Source organism: Carettochelys insculpta, chromosome 7 (genome assembly GCF_033958435.1).
Source record: "Carettochelys insculpta isolate YL-2023 chromosome 7, ASM3395843v1, whole genome shotgun sequence".
Taxonomy (NCBI): domain Eukaryota; kingdom Metazoa; phylum Chordata; order Testudines; family Carettochelyidae; genus Carettochelys; species Carettochelys insculpta.
Genome location: NC_134143.1, coordinates 60515989 through 60539622, shown reverse-complemented (window position 1 = coordinate 60539622; position 23634 = coordinate 60515989). Strand labels below are relative to the sequence as shown.

At 44.3% G+C, this 23634-nt stretch overlaps 1 protein-coding gene and 1 long non-coding RNA gene across 2 annotated transcripts in view; one reads left to right on the top strand and one right to left on the bottom strand.

The window, feature by feature from the left end:
* Positions 1-6946, bottom strand: part of SHTN1 (shootin 1) — a 111974-nt gene extending 105028 nt beyond the window's left edge. Inside the window, exon 1 of the mRNA XM_074999805.1 lies at positions 6817-6946. Within this exon, the coding sequence (XP_074855906.1) occupies positions 6817-6874 (58 nt within the window). The 5' untranslated portion in view covers positions 6875-6946. The remainder of the gene's footprint in view (positions 1-6816) is intronic.
* The window catches only part of LOC142015883 (uncharacterized), a 32210-nt gene continuing 14981 nt past the window's right edge, over positions 6406-23634 (top strand). Inside the window, exon 1 of the long non-coding RNA XR_012646240.1 lies at positions 6406-6579. This is a non-coding gene — a long non-coding RNA (uncharacterized LOC142015883). The remainder of the gene's footprint in view (positions 6580-23634) is intronic.

Below are 23634 nucleotides of genomic sequence, written 5' to 3'. Positions count from 1 at the left end.
GAGAAGTGCTTTTCAAACAAGAGCCACGTTCTTTCAAGAGAATGTGTTGTGTGTGTAGATGCTCAGCGAGCTGTTTCAAAAAAGCCCCTTCTTTCAAAAAATATTTTGAAAGGACTTGCTAGTGTAGAGGTAGTCATAAAAAGTTTAAGTGGAGAAATCAGAACCTCATGCTAACAGCATTATGTTTGGAGAAGTACCACTACCGCTTCTTATACCAAGTGTTGGTAAAATTTCAGAACATTGTATTCTAGTTACATATTGCTTGCAGTTACTGAGTGTCCCTAAAGCCAGCCATCTTAGTCCTCTCTTATAAGAAAGGTTATAAATGGTTTCCTTTTCCTCTTATCTACAATATGAACGGGACAGTGTTAGATTAAAACTTTATATAAACAAGTTATCTGTTTAATAACACTTAGTTCATTACAAATAAAATAACTTTTAAAAATCTAATTTTATTATCTAGGTTATTCACCTTTGGACCTTCCCAGACCTTAAACATGTCAGTAGAATTATATAGGCCCATGTACTAGCAAAATGGTGCAATATCTCTGAAGTAACCTGTAGGAGAATGAATGTTTAAAAATATTGCCCACTAGAATTTTTTTTTTCCTTTTTGAAAGGCCTGAACTCACACAAGCACGGCAATATTTCTTTTGTATTTATGTTTTTACTAGCATGGTAAAACTTCCATATTTTAAGCCGAATGTGTATTCTTTACAAAAAAAAAAAAAAAAGGCGGCTCTGTTTGCATGTGAGAATGTCCCATTTCAAGAACAGGTGTGAACCTAGGGCAGCACATACTTGAGCCATGATATCTTTTCCCCCACCTATTTTCCTGAAATGCCATAAGCTCCATTAGATGTATAACAGTTTTATGGTTGTCTGGCTGGAGATCCCTAGAATCCAAGTGTGAAATCCTGGCACTCGTCCAACTGATTTCAATTTAACCAGGATTTCCCACCAAGTGCCTGTCAGGAATACTCCAAATGCATAATCATTTCAGTGATTGTTGGTATTTTGGAACCAATAGTGCTGATGGAAAGCAGGGAGGACTGGTTGTTTAAAATAGCCTTATTTGTGAATTTGGTGTTGAATTAGAGAAATGTGTCCATCTGAGGTTCAGGAACAAACACTGAACTTGTTCACAGGCTAGAATACAAATTAGAGCAGTAGCAGATCTAGCCGTTGGGGTACTTAATGGGAAGTCTATGTGAAATCTTAGAGCTGATGCTCAAAAAAATCAGCTGAATTTTGGTTAATGACATAGCAAACCTTCTACTGTACAGTGGAGGAGGTAAATGTATATATCAGACTAAATTCCTATACAATGTACGCAACCATACCAACCATGCACCCTACCTGATTCCTGTCAGGGATTTTTCATCCCTTGGGCATAATCGTCCCCGTGGGCCAGGGAAGACAAGCCTTGGGCCATTAATATTATTACAGGGGCAGGTAGACCCTAAAAGGTACATAGGCTGCCAGTTAGCAGCCCCCGTAACGGTCACTCTGTGTCGGTTGGTTTTACCGGTAACCTGAACTCACAAACATTTCAAATCATGAATTTCAAAATCCAGGCTCCTCATTGGACGGAGATGAGGTAGCTCCTGGAAAGGGACCTGGTTGAAAACAGGCCCCTCAGAACGCTTATATGCAAATGACCTCATGAATAATTCATAAAAACAGGGAATATAAGGCAGCGCCCCGCAGCGCTCGGGGGGTTCCACTATCCACCGGCAGCCGGCGCTGAAAGAAGACTTTGCGAAGTGCTCCTGACTTTGTGAAGAGCTCCTGTTCCCTGAAGGTCCTCAGCTGCAATTCTACATCCGCCCAGCAGAGTCCGCTCTGCTGAGGCATAGCTGAAATCACACATACTAAAAGAGCTAAGGCAGTCTCCGCTCTGAGGTAAATTGGGTGAGGGACGAACTGGCCTCACTCTTAGGGTGGGGTACTGCGCCCTCACCCCTTAGCACCCAGAGCCTGCCAAAAATCACTGCGGCACCTCTGATCTCGCCGCCAACAAACAGATTGAGAGCGGATTTGGAGTGGGTCGAACTGGCCCCATCCCTAGGGTGGGGTACTGCGTCCACTCCAATTGAGGCTTAAGGTCTGCCACCATCGCAGCACCACCGCTCTCGCTGCCAACGCCTCAGCCTTTCTCCACCGGACGTGACCATCTTATCGGATTAGACCACCGGATCAGACACGTAAAACCCCCTACGCCCTAAACACTAACTTTCTAGCTTAATTTGGGCTGTGTGGGGATACTTGCCAAGCCAGTAACTCTAACTGGGAACTATTATTACTTGGGGCTATAACCATTGGCTTAAAGCTGCACACCTGGTTAACAAGCCCATAACTAGAAGTTTTACTAATTAACTGTTTATCGTTGTGTTCTTTTTCTATAACCCCTTTTCTCCCTTTTTTTCCCTTTCCTCCCTTCTCTCCAATCCCCACTGAAAAAATCAGTTGGGAAGGACCCTTGTAGGGTGGACCTCAAGGTGTCCAATAGAGTGGCACTATTAGTCACTCAGGGTACATAGGGGTGACAAACTAATTTATCCCCTATAAGCCGGAGGAAAAACTTATTAGATTTTTGTGTCCTTGTGTTTTGCAAGGAGAGTCTCATACAGACTTCCCTCATGGAACCCTTGTTGCTGTTTATTGTAAGTGTTTAAAGTATAATTAGAAGTAGATAAGTTAATATATATATCGTTACAAGTTCAATTATTGTGCTGTTTGTTTATAAGTTACTGTTTTTGTTAATAAATATAATCATTATTTAATCCAACCTTCCTCTCCGTATCTCACCCTTGCCCTCAACAAACAAGCCAGCTCCTAACCTACTAGGGATTAGCTTCTCCCCAGTCTCTCCCCTCTTACACTGCACTGCGCTCTAGGCCCCCTGCCGGAGGTGGGTGGGGTCGGTTTGCTGAGGAGCGGAGCGGTCCTTTGCCAGTCGGCGGGCTTCCTGCCGTCTCCTCTTTGTCCTCGTCTGAGGCCCCGTGGGGATCCGGACGGACTGCTGGTGCGGAGTCAGCGGGGGGTTTATCGCCCGCGATTCTGCCCACACTGTCAATTCCCATTCAACAGAAGAGAAAACTGTGTCATACTATTCTGTTTAATATATCCAGACAAAATACTTCCAGCTATTGCTACAAGATTCCTTTTCAAAACAAGATCACGATGTGGCAGAGGTCAATTTAAGCACAGTTACAGGAACTGTGATATAACATACACAAATAAAATGCATCTTAAGTCATAAATCTGCTGCATAAATTAAAAGTAAAGCTACAAACCCTTTGTGTGTGACTACCAGAAAGCTACAAATCCTTTGTATATTAAGGTGTGAGCAGCATTGATCAAGCAGATGCATAACTGGAAAGCAAGCAGTTGATAAAGCCAGTTCTTGCACTTATCTATCTACTTATAGATTAAACCCACCATCATGGCATAAAATGTGTGGCAGATTGGCAATAACCTTTCATATACTGAACAAAGTCTTATGCAATTAAGAAACTACTGAATTAGGGTTAATATCTCTGCATACACTATATTAAAAGCCAAAGTGTGTATCTTATGTGGCACTGTACGCATCTTCTCTAGTAGGGAGATGTATGCTAATGTATTTCCCTCAGTATCAGCTCCTGAAGTCATTCCCTTGGAGAGCTTCATGCATCCTTGTTCAAACTGGATTCTCCAGGGACCAATTCTTAGGACGGGGTTGAAAGGATTAAGCCTACTGATGTCCCATACATAAGAGTGTGCACTTGTTCTGAGCTGAAACTGTGGTGCACTTACAACCACAATGCATCCCCTTGCTGAGGGCTTTGAAGGACTGCTCCTATTAGAATCCATAGGGTTGGGGTGGACTCTGGTAAGTTCATTAGAATGCATGCAGTTTATTTAACAATTTTAGTTAACTTTTCTCTGTAACACTTTTATTTATCTAAATAATAAAGTACAGGTGGTCCCCGACTTACGAACACATCACCTTATGACCATTCATACTTATGACCAACCTCCAGCTCACTCCCCTGCCACCACGTACCAGCTCATCTCCTGTCAGCAGGGGGCTCCAGCCATATGCCTGGGGCTCCCCTCCAAACCTCATGGACCCTGCTCCAACCCCCGTGCCCCAGCCCCCTTGCACACCCAGGCCACGACCCCCACCACCACCCAGCCCCAACCCCCATGTGGCCCCAGATCACGCCCCTTGTGCTGCTGGCTCAGCGTGTGCAGGGCTCCAACTTGCCCCAAGCACCCTGCCCCGGTGCATCCCAGTTCAACCCCTCCCCGCCTGACTTAAGGTCCCCACAGCCCAGCTCACCCTCTCATACATGGGGCTCAGACTTCAACCTGTGCCTGGGGCTCCAGCTCCCAGCCCCAGCCCCCCTCCACTCAACCACCCCACCGCAGTGCACCTCTCTTTCAACCCCTCCCTCCTGCAGCCGCAACTCACCCCCACCCCACACTTGGGGATCTGGCTGTCAGCCGCCGTCAGTGCACGCAGGGGCTGTATCCCCCCTGCCAGCTCAACCCTCTCCTGCCCAGGTTTACCCCCATTCAATCCCCTCTCCACATCACCAGCTAACCCCCACCCCCCCGGGTACGTGCTGGGCTGTCAGCAGCCAGTGCACGTCAGCTGCTGCAGGTGCTCTGCCCCCAACAGCTAGCCCCCCTTCCCCTACCAGTTCACTCTGTTTAACTCCCCCAAGTCCTCTATGGCCCCAGCTCACACTCCCCAGCACACAGGGCTCCGGCTTCAACCAGCACACAGGGCTTCCAACCACCCTACCCACCACCCTTGCAGCCCTGGCTCGGCTCAACCCCCACCCCAACCCCCTGCAGCCTGGGTCCAACCCCCTGCAAGCTCCAGCTCAGCTCCACCCTCCCACCACCACCCCTGCCACCCTAACCTACACCAGGCTTAACCCCCCTGCCCACTCCCACTGCCCCAACCCAAGCCCTTCCAATTGATGCAAAATTCAAGCTATGCAAGGGTTGTGTGGAATGCAACCCTTGCATACCTCAAGGGATTACAGTATAAGGGTATTTCTGACTTACGACCAAATCGAGTTACAACCAGGTGTTTGGAACGTAACCTGTTTGTAAATCAGGGACTATCTGTATGCTTTCCCAGGAACCACTGTATGGCACTTGAAAACTGTAAGAATTCCACCAATTAACCATGGCTGCAGAGAAAGCAAGCAGGTGGCCTCGGCAACCCATCGGGGTTGGGAGCAGTACAGTGAAAGTAGGAACCATGAAGCCTGAAAATACCTAGGTCAGCAGGGAGAGTCACATGGGTCTCCACACCCTTGGAATGCAATAGCTGGGGAGTTAGAAGTCTGAAAATGAGTCCCCTTTTGTTACAAAGCAGAAATACAGGTGCAGTTGCCCTGAACTGTGATAATATGCATCCAAGAGACCTCCACAACCAGAGAGCTGAAGCATCAGATGACTTTATGAAAAGCAGAGCATAGCAACTGAGGGCCAACTTCCAATTTCAATTAAATTTAGGATTAGAGCCCTGCAAATCCACTTTATATCCATGAGTATCCACATCACAAACATCAATGCAGATATCTACAGGTCATTTTTGCGGATATGGATGCAAATGTATCTAGATCCCCGCAAATCTGTGGATATCCGCTCCATATCCACAGGTATCCATATCTGCAAATATCAATGCGAACAGCTGTGGCTAATTTTTGTGAATGTGGATACAAGTTTTGTATCGGGGCAGGACTTCATGCCACTTTCAAGGCACAACAGAACTCACACTGTTGAGGTTTGCACCCAGCTGCAGAGTGGACTATGCTTTTTATGCAATGAATCAACTTTTATTATTTGTTCAGTACTTTAATACAGCTGGCATTGCTCAGGGGGCCATGAGATTTCAGGAGTTAGCTCACAAATGGCAAGGAACCACACATATGCATACACACACATCTCATAGAGCTGGAAAGGACCTTGGTGGTCATCCAGCCCATTCCCCTGCCGTCTTTTTTTTCTAAATCTATTTGCCTCAGATCCCTAAATAGCCCCCTCCAGGGTTGAACTCAAAACCCTGGGTTTAGCAGGCCAATGTATGAACCACTACTCTATTCGGCTTCCTTTGCAAGGCTACTGAGCTGCTGTAGTCCTACCTCATAAAACAAACAGCATTTCTGCTCAGAAATCGTTTGCCTCCCTTTGCAAGACCTGCCTGCAGGTCGCTGGGGGCCCATTTTCGGACACTGATTTGGGGCTCTGCTAATGGGTTTGTTGCACGAGATTTTTTTTTGTGCCTTGCCACGAAGGCTACGCCCGCGGGCTGCGAGAAAGAATCCGCTTTAACCACGTGCGTCTTAAAATATTTCCTGATCCCTCCCATCGACCCAGATCCGCTCACACCGCGGATTCCCGAGCCAACCGCTGAGCAACCCGTGCAGCCCCCGGGGCGGTGATTTACCGCTTTGCAGGCAGGGAGAAGGGAAGCGCTCAGCCAGGCCGCCCTCCCCGGGAAGAAGGGGAACAGCTGGAAACAAAACGGAGTGTGGGCGGGGAGACTAACCCCGGCCCGGCTGTGGCCAGGTAAGGGCCTGGCAGCGCCTCTGTCCCCACCCCTCCGCTGATGTTGAATCAGGCAGCGGTAAGGAGGCGCCGCGACCCCCGGCCGGTGCCAGGCCATCCTCGGTACGAGCCCCGCGGAGGGGAAGGTCCCTCGTGGTCCGGTGCGATGGCCCCGGTGACGGCGGCCCTGTCAGCGGCCGCCCGCGGCAACGCCCCCGCCCGCGGCTGCCCGGCCTGGCGCCGCCGCCGCCGCCTTACCTCGCTCCTTCAGGCTGGTGAGGCGCTCCAGCCGCCGCCGCTCCTCGGAGCCGCTCATGCTGCAGGCCGCGCGGGAAGGGGGCTCCGTCGCGCCCCTCAGCGCAGCCCACCCAGCGCCGCCTCACCTGGCCCCGGGCTGGCTCCGCCGCGGCCCGGCCTCCTGCACATGCTCAGAGGGCCGCCGTCGCCGCCCCGGGGAGCGTCTGCGAGGTGCCCACGCGCCGGGCGCCCCCCCCGGTGGAGCGGCAGTGGGAGGAGGCGCAGCGGGAGAGCGGGCTCCTAGCACCCTCAGCCGTGGGGCTGAGGCCTCGTGCCAGCCCTGCCGCCGATGGCGTTTGAAGTCCCCCGCCACCAGCGGGTGGGAGAAAGGCAGACGTGGCCCTGTTGTGGAGAAGGGAAACTAAGGCACGGGGCGGCGAAGTGACTTGCTTCGGGCTCTACGGCGGGGCTAGGAGGGCAGTGCCCGCCGCTCTCCCAAGTGCGGTGCTGGAAGCAGCAGGAGGGCTGCCTGAGAACCGAGCAGCTGGGGGCGCAGGTATCAGGATAGCTGGGGGAAGAGATCCGTGTAAGCTTGAGCTGGGTAATGTTAAAGTAACAGGGTGGGGCAGATGCGAAGCCTCGCTGAAGTGGGCTGCAATATGTGACAGTCGGCTTCAGAACTTGAACTTTTATTAAAGAAACAGAAAGACTAACATGTCAAACAATCTAAGCGTGCAGGGGGTCCTCCTTATAACTCCAGGCTACCTTCCTCAGTAATTCAACTTACAATGAAAAAACTTACAATTAATATCCATAAGGAATAATGTAATTAGCTTGAGATACATTCCCAACACATACTGTTCACCCACGTGATATATGTAATGTACCTATAACCCACAAAAACAATGAATAGAATAGTGATAAATAAATAGAAAAAGATAAGCCAGCTCCTTGCTGGTTCTCCACCTGTCCCCACAGCTTGCGGACTCCCCACTGATCCCCCACTAGCTCTGCCAGCTCTGCCCCAGTTCCACACTTGTCCCACCATCTCCCTGCAGCTCTCCTGGCTACTTGCCAGTTTCCCCCTTGTCTCCTCCCAGCTCCCTGCCAGTTTCCCATGACTTCAGTGCTCACTTCCAGGGCCCTGCACTACAGCGCATGCCACCTGGCCACCACAAAGCTCAGCCATGTTCCTGGCTTTTAGTCCCTCAGTTCTTAAACGATGTAAATGTGGATCAGTTTCACAATTAATTTATGAGAGCAGATTAATTAATTACATACATGTAAAAACTTACAACTCTTAATAATCATCCCCATTAGTTTCTCTGCTGTAATCTGAAGAAGTGGATCTTACCCATGAAAATTCACTATCTAGAAAAATAACAGAGAGTAAGCCGTGCTAGTCTGTACACTATCAAAACAAAAAGCAGTCAAGTAGCACTTTGAAGACTAGCAAAATAGTTTATTAGGTGAGCTTTCGTGGGACAGACCCACTTCTTCAGACCATATCCAGACCAGAACAGACTCAATCTTTAAGACACAGAGAACCAAAAACAGTAAGCAAGGAGGACAAATCAGAAAAAGATAATCTCTGATTTGCTCACCTTGATTATCTTTTTCTGATTTGTCCTCCTTGCTTACTGTTTTTGGTTCTCTGTGTCTTAAATATTGAGTCTGGTCTGGTCTGGATATGGTCTGAAGAAGTGGGTCTGTCCCACGAAAGCTCACCTAATAAACTATTTTGCTAGTCTTTAAAGTGCTACTTGACTGCTTTTTATCTAGAAAAACAATAATTTATTTATTAAGGTGCTACAGGACTGCTTGTTATCTGAAGCTACAGACTAAAATGGCTACCCTTTTGAGACTAATCCCCATAGTGTGACCAGTTGTTATGAGCCAGCTTTTGAACATCCCTAGTACAGGCAAGGAGAGTTAAGGTCGACACCCCATATCTTCCCCAGGGTGGGTACAGCTCACAGGAACAGATCCCTCACTTGTAGGAAGCACATGTTAGCTCTTTGGTATGTTTAGACAAATTGGGGAGGGGGGCAGTTTCTTCAACAAATCATGCCTGTTTTTATTATTCATTCATTGTGAGAAGCCTAATTCAAAAAATCTAAATTGTTGGATTTTGATGTCAGTAAGTACTCAGGCAGCATTTTTCTTACTTTGTCTAGCTGTAAATTTTATTCATTATTATTGGAAATATTTTCACTTGATTTGAGTGTGAGGTGAAACTGGCATTTACCAATAAAAATCTAATCTTTCCAAGACTATTCTTATAAAGGGCAAGAAGGAAGCTCTTTCCTTGCCAGTCCCCAGTACAGTTGTGTGTGCTAATGAGCATATTTGCATATAACAAACTTGTATTTATCATCAACGCACCTTCCCTTGTACAGCACTGGTGTAGTACCCAGAGGCACTGAGACCTCATCTGGGTGAGTGAAGTCTCTGCTCTACAGCCTTGGCTGAGAGCCAGCTGGCCTTTAGCTCATGTGGTAGAGTGCAGCACTTTAGACCCTATAGTTGCAGGTTCTGTTTCTGGGGCCGGCAACCAAGGTCTGTCACCCTTACACTGGGAAGAAAACCCACCACTAAGCTATGGAGCTTGACAATGAGGGAGGAAATGGGTTAAATGAGCAGGAGAGGTACAACAGTGGGATGCAGTGGTCAGGAGGAGGAGCTACAGGTCATTCCTTCTAACATTCAAATTGTGGGAAGTTTTGGGATGTGTGGATCTAGGATTTTGGTTCACGCCCATCTCTGTTCCTTCCTGAAGCATAGTGTGTCTCATTGGCTGTGTCTAAACTAGCCCCCAACTTCAAAGGGGACATGGTAATTAGGGTGTTGGGATATTACTAATGGAGTGCTGTGGTGAACATGCAGCACTGCATTAGGCTAAATCTCCCCTGCGGCAACTTCAAAGTGTGAAACTTCGAAGTGCCAGCTTGCGTGTAACCATGAGTCAGCGGTACTTCAAAGTCCCTTTACTCCTCCGCGGCTACACAGAAGCTGGCATTTCGAAGTTTGACACTTTGAAGTTGCTGCAGCGGAGATTTAGCCAAATGAAGTGCTGCATGTGCACGGTAGCACTTCATTATTAATCTCCCTTCGAAGTTGGGGTCTAGTCTAGGCACAGCCACTGTGAGATATTGTACTGTGCTTCCGTCCTTCCTCCAGTGCAGATCCATGCCTTAAAAGGTATAGTTGAGCCCAGAGGTGATGAAAATAGCCCAACTTACCCTGCAATTTTCAAATCACCCAATATTTAAGGTAGCCCATCTGTAGAAATTTGGTTCAGTGTCTACGTATTTCACTGTCCTTGGTTAGTTTAGAAACCAGACATTTACTGATTCAAGTGTTGTTCTTTCAGAATAAAATACAAACATCCATGCAGTCTATACAATGTGTAACACATAGCTCAAGAGTAAATTTATGATTGAACTTACTCTTAGAGACAAACTGCCAGTCAGAAACTGCTGGAACTGCAGTCCTGTGGTTCATGGTATCAGGAAAGCCTCTCAAGTGAATTACAGCTCTGTGTTCACTCCAGGAATATCTATTAAATGAGGGGCGTAGCTAGCAATTTGAACTTTATTCTCACACTGACCAATCAATTGCATCTCCTTTTCCCTTCTTCAACTATACCCATAATTTACTAAGGCATACATGTCATTTATCAACATATGCTCACAAACATAGGTGCAATTAGACAAAGATACCTGCTATAACAAACAACTCATATAAGTAAACTATACAGACCTGTTCAGTGCTTCTTTTTCCTCCCCACTTTTCATTTTCTTGTCATCTCTCCTCCAGTCTTGTAGGACATCTTGCAGTGAGATATAGAGTTTGTTCACAAACACAAACAACTTCCTGTCATAGCTAATTTTTAATGGTTCTGGTGCCCAAGTTCTGGAAAGAAAGCAGAAGATCTACATGAGTTTATAGATACAGCAAGTTCTTTTTTTTTTTTTTTTTACCTAGGAACAATCATATTTGTTCTTCATATGTCTGAACTCCAGTGTGATGTGGGCAGATATTGTTTTGATTCCTTCATTTGCAAAATGTGGTAATATCAGATACTGTACAAGATGCAAAGTGCATTAAAATGACTGAATTGGTGATTAATCACCCACTAAGGACATGACCCTGCAACTGGAGTCCAAGAAAGATAAGCGATTGCTTATTAAAACTGTAAATTCAGTGAAAAAAGAAGAACATATTTATTGCCTGGCAAGATTTAGTTTAATTAAATCCAGCATGTCTGATGTTACTTAAATTGTGAACCATATCTTTAATACATAACCATCAAAATCTAAAAATACGCTGACTCTAGGTCTGCTCCCACTGAATTCAGGGTTGCCCAATTCTGGTTTCATACATTAACTGATGGACTTTTTCTGGATTTGGGCCAATATAAATGCAAGATCAAAATCAATTTTATTAATCTGGGAGTAGGATTATCACTTTATAGGAAATCACAGTCCATCCTGCATGGGAAGAATTTAATAAACCCTAACTAAAGACACAAACCGGATTCTATACTGCTTGAATTTCAGTTTTTCCTTCCTTATTTATCAAGGAAAATACCCTGCTTAAGCCTAGAATGCTACAGTTAGTGGGTGAGTGACACATTGCATATAAACATGTCACCAGAGAACTAGACCCCTACGGTTGCAGTAAATTCTGATGTAAACCTGAGAATTTTTTCTTCCCTTTTATGTATCTATTACTTGGCATGCTCAGTGTACTATGTGGAAATGTTTGTTGTGATATAGGAAAAGCCATAACATTTTGTATTTTGTTTCGGAAAATAGCATACAAATTCCTGGGGTTTAACTTGCTTCTTGTTCTGAATTACCAGACTTGCTCTCGATTAAAAATACAGCCACTCAGTAACATCCTAAAAGGAATCTGAAGAGAAATTTGAAGAAAAAGTATGACTGAGCTGAAACACACTCAGAAAGCCAGCTTCCCACTTGGTCATGTTAGTCATTGTGAAAACCCAATACAACAAAAGATATTTTAATTCAAATGATGCAAAGTCAAAAATTATTTCATTTTTTAAAGAAAACAGAAACCTTTTTAATGGCTTGCATGGTGGGTAGTAGTTGAGTCACAAGGAGCTTGAGAATGAAGCAGAGGTGTTAAAGTGAGGAAATATGGTGAGGTCATGGATGCTGTCAAGGAAGAAGGCAGACAGTGACAAAAGTTAATCAATAGCCACAATCTCTCTAGTGAGGTAGTGACAGCTGGAAGGGTAGGTGGAACTGACTGCCAAAACTCCTGGTTTGAGGGTCAGTGTTTAATCTTCACCCCTTGCAGAAAAGCCAGGAGTTTCATACATCCAGATATGGACAGATTTTGCAGAAACATCCACAAAGTTGCACTTTGCCTGCCCAGCCCCAATGGCACCTGTACTGTACAAGTCCTACAGGAACCTCTGTATTATTGTAAATACAGGCTGTGTTCCAACCAGGTCATGCACCGGGGCTTAATCCTGAAAGTTGATGAGGCTATTCAGGTGCTTAAGTTTAAAAACATGCATCACTGGATCAGTGCCAAGAGTGCTCGCCCCATTGCGCAAGCAAGCCTTAATCCTTCTTTGGGGAATTTCATTGTTTAAAGGCTGGCTCATATTTAAATATTTTGTTCACAGTGTCTAACAATAGACTACAAATAACCTTACAAATATATTTCACAATATCAAAACAAAAAGCAGTCAAGTAGCACTTTAAAGACTAGCAAAATGGTTTATTAGGTGAGCTTTCGTGGGACAGACCCACTTCTTCAGACCATAGCCAGACCAGAACAGACTCAATATTTAAGGCACAGAGAACTAAAAACAGTAAGCAAGGAGGACAAATCAGAAAAAGATAATCAAGGTGAGCAAATCAGAGAGTGGGGGGGTGGGGGGGAAGGTCAAGAATTAGATTGGGCCAAGTATGCAGACAAGCCCCTATAGTGACTCAGAAAGTTCCCATCACGATTTAAACCATGTGTTAATGTGCCGAATTTGAATATAAAAGCCAGCTCGGCCGTTTCCCTTTCCAAAATGGTGCGATAATTCCTTTTCGGTAACACACATACCTTTAGGTCATTGACAGAATGCCCCATTCCATTAAAATGTTGACTAACTCGTTTGTGGATCTGGAGTGTTTTAATGTCTGTTTTGTGTCCATTGATCCTTTGTCTAAGGGAGTTAGAAGTCTGTCCAATATACAAAGCATCTGGGCATTGTTGGCACATGATGGCATATATGATGTTAGTAGAGGAGCATGAGAAAGTGCCCGTGATTCTGTGAGTAACCTGGTTAGGTCCAGTGATGGTATTTCCAGAGAAGATATGTGGACAAAGCTGGCAGCGGGCTTTGTTGCAGGGAAAGGTTCCGGGACTGGTATTCCTGGGGTATAGACTGTGGCTGTTAGTGAGGATCCTCATGAGGTTGGGAGGTTGTCTGTAGGAGAGAACAGGCAGGTCATCCAGGGCCTTCTGGAGTGTGGCATCCTGATTAAGGATAGGTTGTAGGTCTTTAATAATTCATTGCAGTGGTCTGAGTTGGGGGCTGTAGGTGATGACCAGTGGCGTTCTGTTCTTGGCTTTTTTGGGCCGATCTTGGGGTAGCTGGTCTCTGGGTATTCGTCTGGCCCTGTCGATTTTGTTTTTTTACCTGTCCTGGTGGGTAATTCAGGTTTATGAATATTTGGTAAAGTTCTTGTAGTTTTTGGTCTCTGTCAGTTGGATCAGAGCAAATGCGATTGTACCTACGAGCTTGACTGTAAACAATGGATCTAGTCACATGTGCAGGATGGAAACTAGAAGGGTGTAGATAAGTATAGCGATCAGTAGGGTTTCGGTACAGTGTGGTACTGATCAGGCCATCCTTGATTAGTACTGTAGTGTCCAGGAAATGTATCTCTTGCATGTATATTTCACAATACATTGCAAAGTTCCCTCTCAAACATTTTAATATCTGTTCCCTTCAAAGAACACCTACAGACTGCTGGAGTCCCTGAATCCAAACTACACACCTTGTTAAGAACCGGAAATTTTCCTTCTCTTCATTTGGTTTTATGAACAAATGTGTGGGCCTGGTTTTCAGATGCTGAGCTCTTATAATTTCAATCCAAAGTGAAGGGCATCTGCAGATGCTCAGCAGCTCTCAAGGCCTGGCTTAAAATTTGAGGCATTCAAAACCAGTTTCTAGTCACTTTTTAAAAATGTAAATTGCCTTTTCTTTTACCCTCACAAAACTAAAATGACAGCTATCAGTGTAAGTTACAGCACCCCTGGAGAGGTTGTTATATGCTTCCACGGCTGGGGATAGAATCTGTCCTGATGTTATGAAAGAAGATAGTCAAACCCTCCATTACAATATTTGCAAAAATTAATATATTAACCATGGAACTGTGCTAAAATATTTAATTTGCATAATTTCACGTCAGCTCTTTAGTAATAATTTGAAAAATAAACATTTTGTGAAAACATTCACAGATCCATTATTTAAATAATAGCCAGGGAAGGCCCTGCAATAGTATTGTTTCTTATTAACCAAGTGTTCCAAAAAGAAAGGATTTTGCTGTAAGAGTTTATTTTTATATAACAAAAGAGAACATACCTCTCCTGCTAGACAGTTTAATGGTTTTCCAATACTATGAAAGAATGTATAATAAATACACTTCATTGTTTCAGAGTTATTAAAAAAAAAAGCTGGAAGATGCCAGTACTGTGATTGCAACAAAAACAGTGTTGTAACCTATTAAAAACAGAAAATGAGGAGTAAAGGCAAATTCACATTCATCACAGAGCTTCAAACTGCCTAAATAATTATACAAATGGTTGTTATTACTTCATAAAAGACTAATAATAATAATTACACTGTAGTTTTGTGCAACTTTCATCAAAGAACTCTGAAAAAGTGGATATTGTCTCCCTTTTATAGATGGTGAAACTGAGGCATAGCATGGTTAAAATCTTGCAGTAGTTTACACAGCAATCAGTGACAGTCAGGTATGAAATCCAGGGGCCAGATCACTCACTCCCATGAAAATCCTGTAGGAAGAAGCCTTCTAGGTAGGAGAATTCTGAAAGGTTCACCCCAAAACCCACATAATTAAGGTAGAGATCCACACTCACATACCCACTCCCCAGAACAGGCAGCAGATTGGTCCCCAAATCACATGGCTCCTCTCAGATCCTGGGGCACATCTTCTCACAGAAGAAATCTGTGGGCAATGGAGCTGAGGAGAACATGCATCATCTCTCTAGCAACACAAAGGCAGTATTCCATTTTATGTGAAACCCTTTCCTTGCAAGGATGGTTGAGGAGAGGCTCTATGAAGCCTTGGGTTGAAAGTGGCCCACAAAGTTTGTATTGAGGGGAAAGACTGTCAGCTGACTCAGACAAACAGGTTGGCGTGTGGAGCCGTTATATTGCAGTGTAGATGCTCAAGCAATCCTGGAGCCCAAGCTCTAGCACCCCATAATAGGGGAGGGTCCCAGAGCCTGGGCTCCAGCCTGAGCCCAAATGTCTATACCACAATTTTACAGCCTGGTGAATCTGAGTCCATTGACATGGACACGCCCTACAATGTAGACATACACTTGGAGTCATTATATGAAGGATGGGATGTGGGCTTTGGTTTGTTGGCAGCCCTTTGGATCAAATCAAGGTCAGATATCCCATCCTGGAAGAGCCGTCCTTAGCACAATGAACTGAAACATTTTTTTCTGAGAAAATCTAAGATGTTTTATACATTTTTAATAATAGATATTCAAGAGAAATAATTTCACTCAAATATTCTAGTTAAGGAAGCACAGTATTTTTAAAATAGCCCATGGCAAGTATAGGACACACCTCCCCCTACTCATTTGAGAACATCACAATCTTTAATATAATTCATCCTTACAGCATTCTTGAGAGATAGGTAAGTACTATTATACCCATTTTGCAGATGGTGAACTGAGACATCTTTTTAAAGATATTTAGATGCCTACAGCTGTGATATGAACATACTGGGATTTTTAAAAACACTTAAGCACCTAGGTGCTTTTGAAAATCCTGCAATGCAACTATTGGCATTTTTAGACATGGGTCTCTTTGAGTCCAAAGCTTCAATCATTGGACCATCTTTCTTCTCTTGACAGTATGAAAATACTGCAGTCCAAACGGATTTCAAATTAATTCAGGAGCAAGTTAAAATTGGTTGCTGTTCATTTTATTTAACTATGCATTTTATTGATCTTCTGTTGACAGAAACTTGATTATAAGTGACATTGTTTATTGACAGATCAATGTACAACAGCATGAACTACATTGCACTTTCTTTTGGCACAAATAAAGAAAGAGGCATCTCCTATACAAATGCATGTTATTCCTTTGCTTCATACTTCTTCATTAAGATGCATACACTGCATCCAAAGTACTAGCTAGGATTTTTTAAAGATGGGTGAAAAAAGCTAGCACTGAATAATGAGTCCCTCTCCCCAGTCAAACACGTGTGAGAAGAGGATATTCTGGAGGACTTTAAAAGTCTTTTCTCCTAAAGGAATGATTCACTGTTAAGAAGTCTTTTATCCCACATGGCTTTAATATAGACGATGTTTTTCTGTTGCACCAGAAAAAAAACATTACATATTTGTTCAGACTTCATTATTATTTCTTCCCTTGGAACAGGACACACAGTCTTATAATTGAATGAATATCTTCTCATCCACACTTTCTCCTTCAGTTATGAGAAGTCCTAGTATCATGCTGTGAAGACGTGGTGTGAGAACAGTTCTGCAGCATTTGGAATGACCAGATTTAAGGACTGCTACGTAAAGGGCTGGAGTATTCATAGAAATGGGAGAGAAGGAGCAAGGTGATTAAAAGAACAGCTCCCCTTCCCCCAATAGATCAACTTCTACCCTCATGCAGGAGACAGTGATAATGGTCGAATTTCGTACTGCTAGCATAAATGGTGGCCAGCGACACCAAAAGCCAGAGGCCCCAGAATGAGGTGGGAAGGGGATCTGCTCTGTGCCCCAGCAGGAACGGGACCAAAAGTGAAAGGGCGGGGCCTAGGGCATTCAGCCCTCAGCACTGACCATAACACAGTGCTGCCCCTCGCCTCCAGCCACATGCAACAGTGTTGCTGTGGCAATTCAAAGGGGCCCAGGGGTAATTTCCCCTTTTACCCCGCCTTGCCTCACTCCTGTCAGCAGACCTCTCCACTCTGCATTGGCCAATAGAACTTGCCACACCGGGACTACAATACCTGATGCACTCATTTTTTGAGGGTGCTGTTACTGCTATTGGGTATCCTGGGAAGGAATATTACCTGAGCCAGCAAAATCTGCTGTGAGCTCCCCCAACAGTGCAGCCCATGCTAGCATAAGCTTCACCTTTCAACTGCAATCTACCTCTGAATGTTTTATTCCTAAACTAATATTTTTCCACAAGAAAATTAAGTGCCAGTTGCCTGTGACCTAATTTGGGAAAGGACTAGCAAAATCCAAGGAGCTCTACCCACTCCAGCTATACTCTTGCACAAGGGCTAGTCACATTCCCATTACTTGCACTCCCTGATTCAAGCACCAGACGAGCGTAGTGCCAACAACAGCTCTGGAATCTGCAGTGTTTAATGACGTCATTCCTAAAATGGCAATGTATGTACCAACAGCAAATAGTCTAATCATAAGAGCTGCGTCTACACGTGCACGCTACTTCGAAGTAGCGGCACCAACTTCGAAATAGCGCCCGTCGCGTCTACACGCGTCGGGCGCTATTTCGAAGTTAACTTCGACGTTAGCCGGCGAGACGTCGAAGTCGCTAACCTCATGAGGAGATAGGAATAGCGCCCTACTTCGACATTCAACATCGAAGTAGGGACCGTGTAGACGATCCGCGTCCCGCAACGTCGAAATTGCTGGGTCCTCCATGGCGGCCATCAGCTGGGGGGTTGAGAGATGCTCTCTCTCCAGCCCCTGCGGGGCTCTATAGTCACCGTGGGCAGCAGCCCTTAGCCCAGGGCTTCTGGCTGCTTCTGCGGCAGCGGGGGATCTATGCTGCAGGCACAGGGTCTGCAACCAGTTGTCAGCTCTGTGTATCTTGTGTTGTTTAGTGCAACTGTGTCTGGGAGGGGCCCTTTAAGGGAGCGGCTGGCTGTTGAGTCCGCCCTGTGACCCTGTCTGCAGCTGTGCCTGGCATCCCTATTTCGATGTGTGCTACTTTGACGTGTAGACGTTCCCTCACTGCGCCTATTTCGATGTTGGGCTGAGCAATGTCGAAGTTGAACATCGACGTTGCTGGCCCTGGAGAACGTGTAGACGTTATTCATCGAAATAGCCTATTTCGATGTTGCTACATCGAAATAAGCTATTTCGATGTTGGCTGCACGTGTAGACGTAGCCAAGGTGATCCTAACAGTCCTTCTTCACGTCTCCCAGCTTTGGCTTTTCAGAGATATTTCAAAGTAAATGGGAGACATCTTCCAGATTCTTTTCTAAATACAGATATTAAGTCCCCCTTTTTATTGCAGTCACTGGTAGCAGCATTTGACAGCCAAACACTGTGCTTATCTGATTAACTTCTCTTGGGGTTAAGGTAATTGACTAGAGTCTACCCATGAAATATTCAATCTCATATACCAATGTACGTCGTCTCATGGGGATTCCGTTTTTCTCCTTTGGTATGTGTGATGGGGTGCATGCCCCACTCAAGCCCTGAATAGGTTAATGTGGGCCTATGAGGCCAGTTAACATACCAAGCTGGATCTGGAAGGAGAGTCAGGTTTAAATGCTCATGAAGCCCAGGTGGGCGTGAGATGACTGGGTAGTATAAAGGAAAGAAAATTGTACCAGGAAGGGGGCTACATAGAATCTGGGAGTACAGGGAATGTGAGGAGGAAGTCCTAAGGTTGTAGCCAAGCCTGAGAAGTCTAGCAAACAGCCAGAGCAACATAGAGTAGACTCCAGTGGGAAACTCTGATAAAAGGGCAGAATTTGGATACTTGCCAGCATATAAACTTTTAGGTTAGGATTTTTAGTAGGGGATTCCAGGGGGCAGGCACTGACAGTCCTGGAGCTGAGAGAAAGGAGAACCTAAAGAGGTTGTCGAGGAGGAAGTTTGAGGAATGAAGACCAAGGAGGGAGAGTGACTGAGTAGACCTTGGCCATTGGTTCTAGGCAGGGTTGCTAACTCTCCAGGATTGGTGTGGAGTCTCCTGAAATCAGCATCAATCTCCCAGGGACTACTAAAAGCAATCCTAGAGATTTTAAATGGCATATTTTAAGAAAATGACATTGCGTCAAGCTGTAGGGAAAAAAAGTCTTCTGTGATAGCTTCAATCAGAGTTGGCAACCCTAGTCACAGGGGTGTTGGGCTTGAATTTGCTTGAGCAGTTAGGGCTGGTTTTCCTTACCCACCACTGTTGGGGTGGCATGAGATCTGAGAAGTGAATAATGACAATAGAGAGCCCCAAGAAAGGAGCACGAGGACCACAGGATGCAGAGTTGTAGGCCAAGACAGGCTATAGGGACACTGCATTTTATTTTATTGGACTTTCTAATACCCTGGAAGGGGAGATGAAGCTGTGACCTTCCAAATAATGGAAAGAGGAGAGTACCACAGTATTGAAGCAATGGCTGGCAGGGGTTGCCATTGGAAGGGAGCAATGTAATGTCATGCCCAGCCAGCAGGTGGCACTCTAGCACTAAGTGAACCAATTCACAGGCTGTTTTGATTTGGTAAATAGATAAAAAATGCAAGAATTTATTGGTGGTTTGTTTTGTGTTTTAGAAGTAGCTGGTTCATACACCTTTTGGAGTCAGAGTCTACAACTACCTTAGCAAACACCTTTGCTGTCAGGAGAGTTCGTAGAAATTAGTGAATTGTAAGCAACTGGTGCAGAATATTCAACTTTAGTTCCCTTTGGAGTGCTGATTAGATAGGATTTTCAGGCATATTTCACTGACTTATAAAGCCCAACCCTATATGCTATTTGCAGGCAAAGCTGCTGAAGTCAGTGAGCATTTTGCCAGTACAAACAATACAGGATTGAGCCCATGTTTAAATAAATAATGAATCTTTGCTTATAGAGGTCCCAATCCTGCAAGGTACCTTTATAAAATATCTTCCATATACATATAGACATTTTATAAGAGGACCACAAACACAAAAAACAACAATAAACTTTCAAAGGGGTGTTAAAATTTCAAGGGAATCACTCGTGAGGAGTAACAATGGAAGTACATCGATCAGCTTGGAGCTTGCGAGAACTATGCCCTGGGAATTTGACCATGGAACAGAAATATAGCAGATACTGAATGAGCTCCAGAGTTAGATCATGTGCAGATAAATATAGTTGGAGTCAAGTTTCAAAAATAAGAGCAAACCCAAGAATGGAGAAGTTCCAAATGCAATTAATAAGAATGTGAAATCTATACTCAAGTTAGCCAGCACAGTCACCTCAGAAACCTAATATTAAAATGGTAGGGTAAAAAAGTTAACAGATGCTGTGCTTTTCATGAGCTCTCTCTCTTGGGGCCTAATCTTGAGAGGTGCTGACCACCTAAAACTCGAACAAAATCAATGAAAGTTAAGGACAATTTACAGCTCACAGGTCTTATGCTATGATTCTTCAATTCATCATGCACAAGTGGATGGTTAAAACAAAAAGCAGTCAAGTAGCACTTTAAAGACTAGCAAAATAGATTATTAGGTGAGCGTTCGTGTCCATGGATATCCTAATGAGGCTACGTCTACACTAGCCCCAAACTTCGAAATGGCCACGCAAATGGCCATTTCGAAGTTTACTAATGAAGCGCTGAAATGCATATTCAGCGCTTCATTAGCACGCGGGTGGCCGCGGCACTTCGAAATTGACGCGCCTCGTCCCGACGGGGCTCCTTTTCGAAAGGACCCCACCTACTTCGAAGTCCCCTTATTCCCATCAGCTGAATATTCTGAATATTGTATTGTATTGAATATTCTGAATATTCAGCTTATGGGAATAAGGGGACTTCGAAGTAGGTGGGGTCCTTTCGAAAAGGAGCCCCGTCGGGACGAGGCGCGTCAATTTCGAAGTGCCGCGGCCACCCGCGTGCTAATGAAGCGCTGAATATGCATTTCAGCGCTTCATTAGTAAACTTCGAAATGGCCATTTGCATGGCCATTTCGAAGTTTGGGGCTAGTGTAGACACGGCCTGAGGGAGATAAATAGATGAATGTTTATGGAAACACTGAGTGTAAGGAAATACTAGTGAATATTCACAGAAAACAAACTGAATTTATCAACAAGAGTATTAGTATAAAGACTGTTTCTCCAGACAGGAAACAAAAAAAATTACCTGTGCAACTTGGAAGAGACAAATTGTAACTTGAGAGAATGTCAGAACAGATATGATACTAGGGAGGAATATGAAAAGTTACAATGGAAACAAAAAGCAGAATGCTTGCACAATTCTTCAGGGGACTTCATATAGATCTTAGGTGTTATAAACAGAAGAAAAAGAAGAACATGGATGGGTCCTTAGATGGCAAAATACAGCATTTAAATGTGAACCTAGCCCCTCTGCACCGCCTTATCCAGATGAAGACAGTTGGGATGACTGCTGTCAGCAGTATGAGTGAGATTTTGGTAACTCCTGAACCAGGGATTCCATTAATGCCCTTAACTGCATTAAACCACTACGCTGAGTGTCAGGACACAGATGTTGATATGGAAGCTTTGGGAATGGTGATGTAGAAACCCCTTCAAGCACAGCACAGTTCAGAGATCTCATGGGATTGCCTCCCGCACATAAGCAAGGGACTAATGAGTGAGACAAACGGTTAGATGGAAGTATGAATGATGGTGAAGGGAGTACACCAAATGGAATAGATAAAATGAATCTTTGCCTGTCTGTATGTGCTATTACATTTTCTTAATAAACTTGATGGAGTATATGTAAGAACATAAGAACGGCCATTCTGGGTCAGACCATAGGTCCATCAAGCCCAGTATCCTGCCTTCCGACCGTGGCCAATGCCAGGTGCCCCAAAGGGAATGAACAGAACAGGTAATCATCAAGTGATCGGTTCCCTGTCGCCCACTTCCAGTCCCTTGCAAAAGAGGCTAGGGACACTATCCATGCCCATCCTGGCTAATAGCCATTGATGGACCTATCCTCCATGAATTTATCTAATATACAGGAAGTTTCCAGGGCACCACTAAGAGAGCCATCCCTGGGCAAATTGCTTAAAACCATGCTTCTTACAGCCCAGATTGGTGTTTCCTCACATCAGGCAAACCAAACCAGTTACAAAGAGTACGTCTGCTACCTATCTGGCCAGCCAGAAGTTACACAAGCAGATCCCACAGGTTGTCCAGCAGCCTCTAACCCCAAATCAATATCCCTCCTTCTCAGATGAGAGGTTATGAAAACCAGTCTCACTAAATCCATACAGGTCTTCCCAGCCCGCAAAGGGACCAGCCATATCCCAGGTTAATATACACTTAGATCTTACCCCAAACAGCATGCTGTGCCAATCCTTTAAAATCTAAATTTTTAAATGTTTTTAATAAAGGAAGAGTAGGATGAGAGAGAAAAATTGTTGAAGTGGTTAGATTACATACATCAGTTAAATCTCTTGATGCAGGCTGCAGCACGTGGTAAATGCTGCTATATTAAAAGTCTCTGGAAAGACATCCTTTGCTGGGGCATTCTGCCTTGGGCCGTGTGGTCAGACAGCACATCCCAACAACATTCCTGGGATGTGGATTAGAATCCTCTCTGCTTTACCTAGCTAGGCATTCTTTACATTAGATTGTCCCACCTCCCATTGTGTTGTTCCAGAACTAACTTCCTTACCTACAAGTACAGAGCCAATATCCATAATTTCACATACAAACATGATATAGACATATAAGCAGCATAAATAGATTCCATGAATCGCCAGCTTTCATTAAACACCTCATTTGGCCTACTTGGTGCAAGAATTGGTGCACTTAATAGAGTGGTTACAGTAAGGGTTCTCATATTTATTTTAAAAATCCTGTAATCTCACAGCATAGATATCTGATGAGTTATCAATAAATGAGCCTTATACATTATCCATGTGACACATCAAAACAGCTCCCATTTTGACTATGGACACTTGGAACATATTGCTTGTAATAATTTGAAGCTAAAATAGTTTTCATCAGAATTATTAGGTAAATAAAGTAAATGAGAGGAAAGAACAATTTGCTCGAACAATCCACAAACCAGAAGAAGAAGCAAAAGTTCTCTAAAATTATTCATTATGAAAAAAATTTGCCTAGTTCTACTGATTGCCAGAGCTTGGTGTTGCCATAACAAGTACTTGAACTCTCATGGCCTATCCTTTGTTTCTATTTCTGTTGACAATAAGGCTGCATAGATGTCATTGAAGGAATACCAGTAACTTAGCCTACAAAATTTTTATAGGTGGTGGTGATGTGTAAGGAGGAAGAAATCAGCTTGCCTCTCAGTTTACAGGCTGTGTTTGAAGGATTGGCTATTAAAAAAAAATCCTGCAAACTAAGAACATTTGGTCTGAAACAGGGTCACGAAACAGGTACATCAAGTATTTAAAGGATATGGCAACACTGCACAACAAGGTGGGGAAAGAAGTGAAAAAATTTTCATCAAATTAGAATTTCAGGAAAAATTTTGATGAGCAGAATACAGCTGCCACACGTTCAAGGGTTAGCCAAGTTCTATACTTACTAGAAATAGTAGTGTGGGAGCTTTGATAAATACAAATGGCCAGGAGCTCAGTTTTACAACTAACTAAAAACCCCACCCCAAACATGTGCTGTGATAGTGGCTGAGTCAGTGCTTTTTTACAAG